The sequence below is a fragment of the Pseudophryne corroboree genome, chromosome 5 (genome assembly GCF_028390025.1).
Source record: "Pseudophryne corroboree isolate aPseCor3 chromosome 5, aPseCor3.hap2, whole genome shotgun sequence".
In the NCBI taxonomy this organism is placed as follows: domain Eukaryota; kingdom Metazoa; phylum Chordata; class Amphibia; order Anura; family Myobatrachidae; genus Pseudophryne; species Pseudophryne corroboree.
Window position 1 is genome coordinate 673,914,472 of NC_086448.1, and position 14,654 is coordinate 673,929,125.

At 47.4% G+C, this 14,654-nt stretch overlaps 1 protein-coding gene and 1 non-coding gene across 2 annotated transcripts; both read right to left on the bottom strand.

Annotated features, from left to right (window-relative positions):
- Nucleotides 1-333: 333 nt before the first annotated feature.
- On the bottom strand, nucleotides 334-10,989 carry RPS20 (ribosomal protein S20). Its single transcript, XM_063923748.1, has 4 exons — nucleotides 10,871-10,989; nucleotides 2,270-2,369; nucleotides 1,715-1,788; nucleotides 334-552 (listed from the first exon to the last, which is right to left on the bottom strand). The coding sequence occupies exons 1-4, from the start codon at nucleotides 10,871-10,873 to the stop codon at nucleotides 370-372; spliced, it is 360 nt and encodes a 119-aa protein (XP_063779818.1). The 5' UTR covers nucleotides 10,874-10,989; the 3' UTR covers nucleotides 334-369.
- Nucleotides 2,007-2,072, bottom strand: LOC134931379 (small nucleolar RNA U54). The gene has a single exon (XR_010179129.1). It is a non-coding gene; the product is annotated as a small nucleolar RNA U54 (small nucleolar RNA).
- Nucleotides 10,990-14,654: the final 3,665 nt, after the last annotated feature.

The window sequence follows — 14,654 nt, forward strand, 5'->3', positions numbered from 1 at the left end:
GAGCTAGGAGCCAATTGGCTGGTACTTTATCACTGTCCACTATATCTCCCTTAAGATCTTGGGCCGCTTGATGAGATTCACAGCATTTATGTAATCTACAGGATTTAACAGACTAAACAGCTTGTTAAATAACCCAGTAATGCTGAGCTGACAACTAACCGTTGGCCTACTCATGCAGAGTCTGTTAAAACTCCATTCTAGATCATGAAGGGGATGTGCCAGGAAGTGATGAGGAGGGGGGGGGGGAATGCATCACTTGAACCACTGTTGTGAGTAGTGTTAAGTTTTAAACTCATTCAGTAGGTTATAAAAATAAAATACGAACACAGAGGATCCTGTTATGGTCTTTTATTCAGAAAAAAGTGCCATTTATGCATCAGCAATTGTGACTTCAACTTCTACACCAGGTTCAATACTGATGGAAGTTATCTGTTTCACAATCTCAGAAGGACTGTGCAGGTCAATCAAGCGTTTGTGGATGCGCATCTGGAACCGATCCCAAGTCTTGGAACCCTCACCACAAGGGGTTTTTCTTGTTGTAATACGCAGGGTCTAGTAGCGTGTGGAAAAACAAAGATACTGTTCAACAGCTTTCCATTCACATTAATTCATCAGTACATGTGAGCACATTCAAGAAAAACAAAACTTCTAAGTATACATAACATGAGAAACTGCTAGTTACATTCAGGTACAGATGTGTCTTCTTACAACTTTGCTCCATGCACTACAAGGAACATTACACAATGCATGAGCCGTGTGACACTGTAGCACCGAATGTCAAGTCTTGCCAAAAAAATAAAAAAAAAAAGTGTCTTAGCCACAATGTAATGCAATATGACATATGAGCATCTTATGCTGATTAAAATGAAAGGCAGCATGCCTATATTCTGTGTGTGACTATATGCATACAAAATGCTATGCTACAGTGTTTGTGCAACAAACCAAGGTTTCATTACGGATGCAGATAGAGCCGCTATTACACAGAATATAGGTATGCTGCATAGCACTTTAATCAGCAGAAGTTGCTTGTGCGTCTTATTGCAATGCATCTAATCTGCATTTGCACAGCAAGACAAAAAATAAATAAAAATGAGTTACAAATATGAAAATTCTCGTACATCTACTCCTGGTATGATTTAATGAGGTCACTTGTAAAACTGTTTCCACCATGCCTTATCAAAGGTGAATCTCAGAGCTAGGTTGCAGCAATTACAATGGAAGACTGAATATTCAGTCTTCCGTTTTACAGACTAAAGGGATGATGGCTGTCAGTATACTGTGGCTCACAAGAGGCTATATTCCAACTCTGTTGGTGGTGTGGGCCTACCAACCAAGTGGGAATACTCTGCAGAGGTTGGGATTCCATCCAGCGGTATTTCACAGACTGTTGGAATTTCGGCAGCAGTCCTCTGAACGCCGGGAGACCAGCTGCTAGTAATTTAACTGCCTCCTGTAGTATGTATTTGTAATAAAATGTATTGCATAAAAAGTATGACATCCAGACTATTACCCTTTACAATATAGGACAAGTACAGGGTAATTAAACAGTGACACACTGACATAAGCATCAGGGTGGCAGAAGCTGTGGGATTAGGTGCAGTTGAGGATGTTTAAGAGAAAGATAAGCACATGAGGGTTGAGGGCCCTGCCCTCGAGAGCTTACATTCAGAAAACACAACCAATTTAATTTCACAGGGAAGCATTGTTTCCTCACCTTGGTGGGCATACGCACAGGCCCTTTGACCTTCAGGTTCTTCTCCTTGGCTCCGCGGATTAGATCAGCACAGACTAGAACAGATTTATAGTATAATCAGTAATTGCAGCATGGTCAGCTCTCATTCAAGACTTAACTAGTGTACTAAACAGCAACTTATACCTATAAGGGAGATCTAATGCCAAGGCATTCTGCAGTCTATTTTCTTACACATCCCATAAAGTGTCACAGGAAGATTAGCATCTTATCAGGTTTGATTCTCCATGTTAGATTAAGTACAAAACATTTCACAGGTCAGCTCAGAATAGCGTATAGGTGAATCACTGTTACTCATACAAAGTTATCATCCTCATTGCTGACCTAATTAGGACAATGCCGCTTTGGACAGTGGAAGAACTTCTAAGAACTGCATGTGAAAGAGGTATGGTCTTAAAAATTAGATTTGCTTTCATCTTCTGGATGAAAAACATGATTAAGGACAATCACTTTTCCAACAGTACAAGTATGTGATGCTTTGTTACAAAGCCATTATCTCATTGTATCAGGAAATCATACCTTTCTCTAAGGATTTCACATTCCGGCTTGTTAGTGTAATACGGATGCGATGAATGGCCACTTCCTGTTCAGCAGGTGCTTTGCCCGTGTCTTTAAATGCCTGGAAGATGCCAAGTGGGGGAAGACATTTAGCATAAAAGCACCGATTTTATCTATTTTCACTCTGTAAACCCAATCTACAGAAGCATAGGGCAATTCAATGACATCATATTCACTTTTCTAGGGAGACCTCTACACTGTTTGGTGCAGTCTTCAGAAAATACTGGAAAAACAGCTACACCCCCATCAACTTCATCAGCTCTGCACCAAGTAGTGGAAGCTTTTAGAAACCCATTTATCACAAAAGTGCTAATCGCGCAGAAGTTACCAATTTATGGCAACAACTCTGAATGCAGTTTCAAGGATATCATCAAGGGCCAGTAACAGAGACACTGCCACCAAGATGAGCCAGTTATAGGAATAAAAGACTTACGTTCTGCCCCAGACACATGTAAAACAATCTCTACAGCTGGTATCATGAACAGCTGTGGTCTAACAGGGAGAGATCAAAGGTTCCCTCTCGATCTGGGCTGCCACCATAGAAGTCCTGTAGGTAGCAGGTTTATTTAAAAGCCCCAGTAGTAGGTTCGTCAATTCTGCCTTAAATAGTGTTCCTTCTAGGCTGTTTTAGCAGGGTGCTGCACCCTGCCCATTTTTTAAATGTGAAAAAGCACCCTGCCCTTTTTTCAGTGCACCCTGCAGCACCATAAATCACCCCCTTGTATACGGAATGCAACAGTCAGAGTGCATGTTACAATGTTGTCGTCTACTCCTTGCCCACCTCTGAAATTGGAAATAATTTCTATTCTTAGCGAAATGGATGGCAGAGGGACTGTAAATAACAGCACTCTGATAAAGAGGGAAAGAACAGGGTAAGCAGTGAGCATGTACTGCTTACAGTATTTCCCTAGTAGAACAACTTTTCCCATATATTTTAACCCATTGTTTTTTTCTGTTTTATAGCACAAGGATTATAACTACTTCAGCACTGGAAAATACATTTATAATTATCTACTTATGTATATGCTACAGCCGATCTTTCAAGAAGACTGGACATATACAGTACTTCTCAGTATAGGGCAAAATGTATGTACAAAAACTATAAACCTGTCTGCTATGCTTTGTGCACAAAGAGTCACATCAAAAAAGTGCCCTTCAAAATAAAAATGTGCCCTCTTCAATGATCAGCACCCTGCCCTAAAAAAATCCTAGAGTGAACACTATTAAATACGCAGAAACGACAATGTCCCTTTGCTTTCTCCATAGTAACAGCTCCTAGTGCTGGTATCCTAGACACTAAACACCTGCAGCTTTGCTTTTTGGGTGACCAAGTCTATCTTTAAAAGGAGCATTTAAACAGCTTTCAGTGAAAAGTCAAGTGTCTCAGTAAACATGAAAAAAGGCAAATCATTGTAAGATGAAACACCCATCCCCCTTAGAAGACACTAATGAATGCAAGTAACTCAAACAAGAGCAAGCACTGTCTGTCCACTTGTGTAGCAGTACCTACTTTTGAACGCTATGGGGTTTAGTTCTATCTGCCCTCAAAATGGCATCCAGAGCCTTTGTAGATTTTAGCACAGTATGCAATAGATCTGTTTGCCACCAACAGTATAAGCAGGAAGCCGCTTACAGTAATGGACTGATGTGCATGAAGATTACGGACCATATTCCGCAATGATCGCTATTTTTAGGGGTGCCTAAAGTACACATGCCTTCTGAACACTAAGGAAGACCTAAGACAAGTACAAGACAGTTCTACAGGGGGAAAAACCAACAGATACCAAGATGCAGTACTAACTACTCATGGTCTAGAGCAGTGGTTCCCAACCTCGGTCCTCAAGTACCCCCAACAGTTCATGTTTTCCAGGTCTCCTCACAGGATTGCAAGTGAAATAATTTGCTCCACCTGTGGGTCTTTTAAAATGTGTCAGTAAAGGCCCGTACACACTGGTCAATATATCGGCCGTTCTCTTAAACGGCCGATATATTGCGGGACCGTCGGCCAGTGTGTACGGCCGATACGTCTGAACTCAGTCGTTCACAGACGTATCGCGTCGGCCGCGCAGCACAGCAGACGGCCAATATATCTAACGATATATTGGCGCAACGCTGTGTGTACGGGGCGGTCATCCGACCGCCCGTACACATGCTGCGGCGGCCGGCGGTGATTGACAGGTGAACTGGGCGGGCGCACGCCCAGCTCATGACGTCAGTCCCCCGACGGATCGGGCAGTGTGTATGCACAGCACACTGCCTAATCCGTACATATATATCTGCAGATCAATTGATCTGCAGATATATCTACTAGTGTGTACCCACCTTCAGTAATGAATACACCTGTTCAACTGCTAGGTGACCTGGAAAACCTGAACTATTGGTGGTACTTGAGGACAGATGTTAGGAAACACTGGTCTAAAGCAGTGGTTGCCAAACCAGGACCTCAAGGATAAACAGTTCACATTCTCAAGATCTAATCAAAGAATCACAAGAGAAATAATAAGAATTTACTCACCGGTAATTCTATTTCTCGTAGTCCGTAGTGGATGCTGGGAACTCCGTAAGGACCATGGGGAATAGCGGGCTCCGAAGGAGGCTGGGCACTCTAGAAAGATCTTAGACTACCTGGTGTGCACTGGCTCCTCCCACTATGACCCTCCTCCAAGCCTCAGTTAGGTACTGTGCCCGGACGAGCGTACACAATAAGGAAGGATTTTGAATCCCGGGTAAGACTCATACCAGCCACACCAATCACACCGTACAACTCGTGATATGAAACAGTTAACAGTATGAAACAATAGAGCCTCTCAACAGATGGCTCAACAATAACCCGATTTAGTTAACAATAACTATGTACAAGTAATGCAGATAAACCGCACTTGGGATGGGCGCCCAGCATCCACTACGGACTACGAGAAATAGAATTACCGGTGAGTAAATTCTTATTTTCTCTAACGTCCTAGTGGATGCTGGGAACTCCGTAAGGACCATGGGGATTATACCAAAGCTCCCAAACGGGCGGGAGAGTGCGGATGACTCTGCAGCACCGAATGAGAGAACTCCAGGTCCTCCTCAGCCAGGGTATCCAATTTGTAGAATTTTGCAAACGTGTTTGCCCCTGACCAAGTAGCTGCTCGGCAAAGTTGTAAAGCCGAGACCCCTCGGGCAGCCGCCCAAGATGAGCCCACCTTCCTTGTGGAATGGGCATTGACAGATTTTGGCTGTGGCAGGCCTGCCACAGTATGTGCAAGCTGAATTGTACTACAAATCCAACGAGCAATAGTCTGCTTAGAAGCAGGAGCACCCAGCTTGTTGGGTGCATATAGGATAAACAGCGAGTCAGATTTTCTGACTCCAGCCGTCCTGGAAACATATATTTTCAGGGCCCTGACAACGTCTAGCAACTTGGAGTCCTCCAAATCCTTAGTAGCCGCAGGCACCAAATAGGCTGGTTCAGGTGAAACGCTGACACCACCTTAGGGAGAAACTGGGGACGAGTCCTCAATTCTGCCCTATCCATATGGAAAATCAAATAAGGGCTTTTACAAGACAAAGCCGCCAATTCTGATACTCGCCTGGCAGAAGCCAAGGCCAATAACATAACCACCTTCCATGTGAGATATTTCAGATCCACGGTTTTTAGTGGTTCAAACCAATGTGATTTTAAGAAAACTCAACACCACGTTGAGATCCCAAGGTGCCACAGGAGGCACAAACGGGGGCTGACTATGCAGCACTCCTTTTATAAATGTCTGAACTTCAGGTACTGAAGCGAGTTCTTTTTTTTTGAAAGAAAATCGACAGAGCCGAGATCTGTACCTTAATGGAACCCAATTTAAGGCCCATAGTCACTCCTGCTTGCAGGAAATGCAGAAATCGACCTAGTTGAAATTCCTCTGTTGGGGCCCTTTCGGCCTCACACCATGCAACATATTTTCGCCATATGCGGTGATAATGAGTTGCTGTAACCTCTTTCCTGGCTTTAGTAAGCGTAGGAATTACTTCCTCCGGAATGCCCTTTTCCTTCAGGATCCGGCGTTCAACCGCCATGCCGTCAAACGCAGCCGCGGTAAGTCTTGGAACAGACAGGGCCCCTGCTGCCGCAGGTCCTGACAGTGGCAGAGGCCATGGGTCCTCTGATATAAATTCTTGAAGTTCTGGGTACCAAGCTCTTCTTGGCCATCCACGAGTATCGTTCTTACTCCTCGCCTTCTTATTATTCTCAGTACCTTTGGTATGAGAGGCAGAGGGGAGAACACCTAAACCGACTGGTACACCCACGGTGTTACCAGAGCGTCCATAGCTATCGCCTGAGGGTCCCTTGACCTGGAACAATATCTTTTATAGCTTTTTGTTAAGGCGGGACGCCATCATGTCCACCTGTGGCCTTTCCCAATGGTGTACAATCCTATTGGAAGACTTCTGGAGGAAGTCCCCATTCTCCCGGGTGGAGGTCGTGTCTGTTGAGAAGATCTGCTTCCCAGTTGTCCACTCCGGGAATGAACACTGCTGACAGTGCTAACACATGATTTTCCGCCTATCGGAGAATCCTTGTGGCTTCTGCCATCGCCATCCTGCTTTTTGTGCCGCCCTGTTGATTACATGGGCGACTGCCGCGATGTTGTCTGATTGGATCAGTACCGGCTGGTTTTGAAGCAGAGGCCTTGCTGGCCTCAGGGCATTTTAAATGGCCCTCAGATCCAGAATATTTATGTGTAGGGAAATAACCTGACTTGACCAAAGTCCCTGGAAGTTTCTTCCCTATGTGACTGCCCCCCAGCCTCAAAGGCTGGAATCCATGGTCACTAGGACCTAGTCCTGTATGCCGAACCTGCGGCCCTCTTGAAGATGGGCACTCTGCAGCCACCACAGTAGAGATACCCTGGTCCTTGAAGACAGGGTTATCAGCCTATGCATCGGAAGATGCGATCCGGACCACTTGTCCAACAGGTCCCTCTGAAAAGTTCTTGTATGGAACCTGCCTAATGGGATTGCTTCGTAAGAAGCTACCATTTTTCCCAGGACTCGCGTGCAATGATGCACCGCTACCTATTTTGGTTTCAGGAGGTCTCTGACTAGAGATGACAACTCCTTGGCTTTCTCCTCCGGGAGAAACACTATTTCTGGTTTATGTCCAGAACCATCCCCAGGAACAGTAGACGTGTCATAGGAACCAGCTGTGACTTTGGACTGTTTAGAATCCACCTATGCTGTTGTAGCACTTTCCAAAATAGTGCTACCCCGACTACCAACTGCTCCTTGGACCTCGCCCTTATAACGAGATTGTCCAAATACGGGATAATTACAACTCCCTTTTTTTTTGAAGGAGTATCATCATTTCGGCCATTACCTTGATAAAACACCCTCGGTGCCATGTACAGTCCAAACGGCAGTGTCTGGACTTGGTAATGGTAATCCTGTACCACAAATCTGAGGTACTCCTGGCGAGGATGGTAAATGGGGACATGCAGGTAAGCATCCTTGATGTCCCGGGATACCATGTAATATACCATCCCGCTACTCCTGCTTGAGGGAGTTGTCAGCAAGGCATATTTTAGGAAACGGCTGGGGGGAGACATCTCTAATTCCAGCTTGTACCCCTGAAATACTACTTGGAAGAAACAGGGATCCACCTGTGAGCGAGCCCACTAATTGCTGAAATTTTTGAGGCGGCCCCCCACCGTACCTGGCTACACCTGTGGAGCACCCGCGTCATGGTGTGTACTCACAGGAGGCGGGGGAAGAATCTTGATTCTGGGAACAGGCTGACTGGTGCAGCTTTTTCCCTCTACCCTTGTCTCTGTACAGAAAGGAAGCGCCATTTGACCCGCTTGCTTTTCTGAAGCCGAAAGGATTGTACCTTTTTCTGTGAGGAAACCTGAGGTAAAATTATTTCTTCCCAGCAGTTGCTGTGGATACGAGGTCCCAGAGACCATCCCCAAATAATTCCTCACTCTTATAAGGCTCTCTATGCGCTTTTTAAGTCAGCATCACCTGTCCAGTGACAGGTCTCTAATACCCTCCTGACAGAATGGACATTACATTTATTTTGGATGCCAGCCGGCCAAATATCCCTCTGTGCATCCCCCATATATAAGACAACGTCTTTAATATGTTTTTATGTTTGCCAACTATTATCCCTGTTTGACAGGGTCACCAACCACGCTGCAGCAGCACTATCTGCAGGTCTCAGTCTAGTACCTGAGTGTGTAAATACAGACTTCAGGATAGCCTCCTGTTTTTTATCAACAGGTACCTATTAAAGTGGCCGTATCCTAAGACGGCAGTGCCACCTTTTTTGACAAACGTGTGAGCGCCTTATCCACCCTAGGGGATATCTCCCAGCGTAACTTATCCTCCTGGCGGGAAAGGGTACGCCATCATTAACTTTTTATAAATTACCAGTTTCTTAACGGGGGAACCCACGGTTTTCACACACTTCATTTATTCATCTGATGGGGGAACAAAACACTGCCTGTTTTTTCTCCCCAAACCTAAAACCCATTTATAGAGGTTAAAGTCAGAAATGTATAACACATTTTTTATTGCCGGGATCAAGTCACGGATTGGATTGTGTATATGTCTCCACCTTGTCGACACTGGAGTCAGACTCCGTGTCGACATCTGTGTCTGCCATCTGAGAGAGCGGGCGTTTTTGAGCCCCTGATGGCCTTTGAGACGCCTGGGCAGGCGCGGGCTGCGAAGCCGGCTGTCCCACAGCTGTTACGTCATCCACCCTTTTATGTAAGGAGTTGACACCGTCGGTTAATACCTTTTACCTCTCTATCCACTCTGGTGTCGGCCCCACAGGGGGCGACATCACATATATCGGCCTCTGTTCCGTCACCATATAAGCCTCCTCATTCAACATGTCGACACAGCCGTACCGACACACCGCAGACACACAGGGAATGCTCTAAACGAGGACAGGACCCACAAAAGCCCTTTGGGGGGACAGAGTGAGAGTATGCCAGCACACACCAGAGCGCTATATACTGCAGGGACTAACTGAGTTATGTCCCCTATAGCTTTATATCTATATATATATATATATATATAATGTATACTGCGCCTAAATTTAGTGCCCCCTCTCTCTTTTTTTAACCCTTGTAGACTGCAGGGGAGAGCCAGGGAGCTTCCCTCCAACGGAGCTGTGAGGGAAAATGGCGCCAGTGTGCTGAGGAGATAGGCTCCGCCCCTTTTTCGCGGCCTATTCTCCCGTTTTTTATGGACTTCTGGCAGGGGTATTTACCTCATATATAGCCCCTGGGGCTATATATTGAGGTATTTTTGCCAGCCAAGGTGTTTTTATTGCTGCCTCAGAGCGCCCCCCCCCAGCGCTCTGCACCCTCAGTGACCGGAGTGTGAAGTGTGTATGAGGAGCAATGGCGCACAGCTGCAGTGCTGTGCGCTACCTTGGTGAAGACTGAGTCTTCATGCCGCCGATTTTCCGGACCATCTTCTTGCTTCTGGCTCTGTAAGGGGGACGGCGGCGCGGCTCCGGGACCGAACATCAAGGCTGGGCCTGCGGTCGATCCCTCTGGAGCTAATGGTGTCCAGTAGCCTAAGAAGCCCAATCCGGCTGCAAGCAGGCGAGTTCGCTTCTTCTCCCCTTAGTCCCTCGCTGCAGTGAGCCTGTTGCCAGCAGGTCTCACTGAAAAGAACAAATTCTAAGACTATAACTTTCTAAGAGCTCAGGAGAGCCCCTAGTGTGCATCCAACCTCGGCCGGGCACGAAATCTAACTGAGGCTTGGAGGAGGGTCATAGTGGGAGGAGCCAGTGCACACCAGGTAGTCTAAGATCTTTCTAGAGTGCCCAGCCTCCTTCGGAGCCCGCTATTCCCCATGGTCCTTACGGAGTTCCCAGCATCCACTAGGACGTTAGAGAAAATATGCTCCACATTTGGATCTTTTAAAATGTGTGAGTAATGACCCCCCATCCCCCCCCCCCCCCCTATGCACCTGCTAGGTGACCAGGTAAACATGTTTGTGGTCCATGAGGACAGTTCAGTAACACTGGTCTATATTTTCAGGCCGAGATGAGAAATACAGTCTGAAGGCCTACATAATCTGAGTGACAATTGTGCAAGGTATCCCTGGAGAAAAAGGGCCTACAACAGTGACAAAATCCAACGTGTCCGAGTATTAACCAGACCCCAGCTGCTGTATCTGGATAATAGATCTGCACTGTCTAGATACAGGGTCAAAAAGCCAAAGTTTGTGGTTTTGCACATATTTCCTACAATTATCACCCATGTGGACTGGCCGCCCATGTTTAGCCTGTAAGTACATCAGGTTAGCCCACACAAAGACCCTGAGAGGGGCACACTTGCATGTATAGCAGCAACTTCCCCGGGTCCCGCCACGTGTAACGTTGCTGCGGCTTTTGATATTAGTTATACCTCAGTGACCCCGGCAAAGCAGCTGGCAGAGCCCCCAGCCCCGAAACATGGCTCTAACCGGGGCAAATGCGCAGCTACACGTACCCTCACACACCCCCGGGCGGGAGCAGCCTTGCAGCGCTCCGGGTCACTAGCCCGCTATATGGCGGCGCGCACTCACCATGTCTGATCACCTTCCTGACCGACTTATTCGTGAGGAATCCGAGCGAACAGCGGTGAGCCAGGAGCAGGCGGACAACAGCTTACATACACCCAACTGGATGCAAGAAGAGAGGAAGAGGCCGGGCCGCACTCTGCTACTTATAGAGCAGGGGGGTGCCGGCCTACCGGAAGAACGTCACTGTGTTCCCTTAGGCGCCATCTTTTCTAAGGGAAAATAGCCCCTCTCTCACTGCGGCAGCTCAGCGATGGCAGATGCTGGTGGTGACGGTCACATTCTGCTCCCTGTCACAGTGACTGAGGAACTCGTTGCGGGGTCTTGGCTGTTAGATAGTAGTCTGTGTATAGATTAGAGAGTGTCCCTGTTGTCTCTGCTCCCTTAATGCTATTTTCTGACCTGAGCACCAGGGTTCACACTGCAATCACATTTATGTCATACCCTCCAACTGTACATTTTTTGCAGGTACAGTACCTTATTTTTATGGTCTGTACAGATTTTTGGCTCTCTAAACTTCCATTGAAAGTATAAGGGACGTGACCACGCCCACTTTACCCGTGGTCACGCCCCTTTCCTAATTCGTACCAATTTTTATGTGTAAAATGTTGGAGGGTATATTATGTTACCTATAATATTATAGATGATAATAAATAATAATACTGATTTCTCTGACGTCCTAGTGGATGCTGGGAACTCCGTAAGGACCATGGGGAATAGACGGGCTCCGCAGGAGACTGGGCACTCTAAAAGAAAGATTAGGTACTATCTGGTGTGCACTGGCTCCTCCCTCTATGCCCCTCCTCCAGACCTCAGTTAGAATCTGTGCCCGGCCAGAGCTGGATGCACTTAGTGGGCTCTCCTGAGCTCACTAAAAAAAGAAAGTATTTGTTAGGTTTTTTATTTTCAGTGAGATCTGCTGGCAACAGACTCACTGCTACGAGGGACTTAGGGGAGAGAAGCAAACCTACCTGCTTGCAGCTAGCTTGTGCTTCTAAGGCTACTGGACACCATTAGCTCCAGAGGGATCGTACACAGGGCCCGACCTCGATCGTCCGTTCCTGGAGCCGTGCCGCCGTCCCCCTTGCAGAGCCAGAAGACGGAAGATTCCAGGAGAAAATCGGCGGCTGAAGACTCCGGTCTTCAATAAGGTAGCGCACAGCACTGCAGCTGTGCGCCATTGCACCCACAGCACACCACACGCTCCGGTCACTGGTGGGTGCAGGGCGCTGGGGGGGCGCCCTGGGCTGCAATATGTATACCTTAGTTGGCAAAATGCACATAATACAGTTATAAATTGTATATGTGCCTAATCCCCCGCCATAAATATTATTAAAAAAGCGGGAGAAGCCCGCCGCTGAAGGGGCGGGGCTATCTTCCTCAGCACAGCCAGCGCCATTTTCTCTTCACAGCTCCGCTGGAAGGACGCTCCCCAGGCTCTCCCCTGCAGTATACACTACGGAAAGGGTAAAAAAGAGAGGGGGGGGGGCACATAAATTTAGGCGCAAAAGGTGATATAAGCAGCTATTGGGGGAAAATTCACTTTGTATTAATGTAAATCCCTCTGTTATATAGCGCTCTGGTGTGTGCTGGCATACTCTCTCTCTGTCTCCCCAAAGGACTTTGTGGGGTCCTGTCCTCAGTCAGAGCATTCCCTGTGTGTGCGGTGTGTCGGTACGGCTGTGTCGACATGTTTGATGAGGACGCTTACGTGGAGGCGGAGCAGGAGCCGATAAGTGTGATGTCGCCCCCTGCGGGGCCGACACCAGAGTGGATGGATATGTGGAAGGTATTAACTGACAGTGTCAACTCCTTGCATAAAAGGTTCGATGACGTAACAGCTTTGGGACAGCCGGCATCTCAGCCCGCGCCTGCCCAAGCGTCTCAGAGGCCATCAGGGGCTCAAAAACGCCCGCTACCTCAGATGGCAGACACAGATGTCGACACCGAGTCTGACTCCAGTGTCGACGAGGATGAGACAAATGTACAATCCACAAGGGCCATCCGATGCATGATTACGGCAATGAAAAATGTGTTGCACATTTCTGACATTAACCCGGTTACCACTAAAAAGGGTATTATGTTTGGGGAGAAAAAGCAGCCAGTGACTTTTCCCCCATCTGATGAGTTAAATGAATTGTGTGAAGAAGCATGGTGTTCCCCAGATAAGAAATTAGTGATTTCTAAGCGGTTACTAATGGCGTATCCTTTCCCGCCAACGGACAGGTTGCATTGGGAAACATCCCCTAGGGTGGACAAGGCGCTCACACGCTTATCAAAAAAGGTGGCACTGCCGTCTCAGGATACGGCCGCCTTAAAGGAGCCTGCAGATAGAAAGCAGGAGGCTATCCTGAAGTCTGTGTATACACACTCAGGTACTATACTGAGACCTGCTATTGCTTCAGCATGGATGTGTAGTGCTGCAGCAGCAGCATGGTCTGATTCTCTGTCTGATAACATTGATTCCCTTGACAGGGATACTATTTTGCTAACCATAGAGCATATTAAAGACGTAGTCTTATATATGAGGGATGCACAGAGGGACATTTGCCGGCTGGCATCTAGAATTAATGCAATGTCCATTTCTGCCAGGAGAGTATTATGGACTCGGCAGTGGACAGGTGATGCTGATTCTAAAAGGCACATGGAAGTTTTGCCTTATAAGGGTGAGGAATTGTTTGGGGAAGCTGGGACAGCTGGGAAGTCGACTTTTTTACCTCAGGTTCCCTCACAGCCTAAGAAAGCACCGTATTATCAAGTACAGTCCTTTCGGCCCCAGAAAGGCAAGCGGGTCAGAGGCGCGTCCTTTCTGCCCAGAGGCAGGGGTAGAGGGAAAAAGCTGCACCAGACAGCCAGTTCCCAGGAACAAAAATCCTCCCCTGCTTCCACTAAGTCCACCGCATGACGCTGGGGCTCCACAGGTGGAGCCAGGTGCGGTGGGGGCCCATCTCCGGAACTTCAGCGACCAGTGGGTTCGCTCACAGGTGGATCTCTGGGTTCTACAAGTGGTATCTCAGGGATACAAGCTGGAGTTCGAGACGTCTCCCCCTCGCCGTTACCTCAAATCAGCCTTGCCAGCTACTCCCAAGGAAAGGGAGGTAGTACTGGTGGCAATTCACAAGCTGTACCTCCAGCAGGTGATAATCAAAGTTCCCCTCCTTCATCAGGGACGGGGTTACTATTCCACAATGTTTGTGGTACCGAAACCAGACGGTTCGGTAAGACCCATTCTAAATTTGAAATCCTTGAACACTTATATAAGGAAGTTCAAGTTCAAAATGGAATCGCTCAGGGCGGTTATTGTAAGCCTGGAAGAGGGGGATTTTATGGTATCACTGGACATCAAGGATGCTTACCTACATGTCCCCATTTACCCACCTCACCAGGAGTACCTCCGGTTTGTGGTACAGGACTGCCATTACCAATTCCAGACGTTGCCGTTTGGTCTGTCCACGGCACCGAGGGTATTTACCAAGGTAATGGCCGAAATGATGATACTCCTTCAAACGAAGGGAGTTATAATTATCCCGTACTTGGACGATCTCCTTATAAAGGCAAGGTCCAAGGAGCAGTTGTTGGTGGGAGTAGCACTATCTCAGGAAGTGCTACAACAGCACGGCTGGATTCTGAATATCCCAAAGTCGCAGCTGGTTCCTACGACGCGTCTGCTGTTCTTGGGCATGATTCTGGACACAGAACAGAAGAAAGTGTTTCTCCCGGAGGAGAAGGCCAAGGAGTTGTCATCTCTGGTCAGAGACCTCCTGAAACCAAAACAGGTGTCGGCGCATCA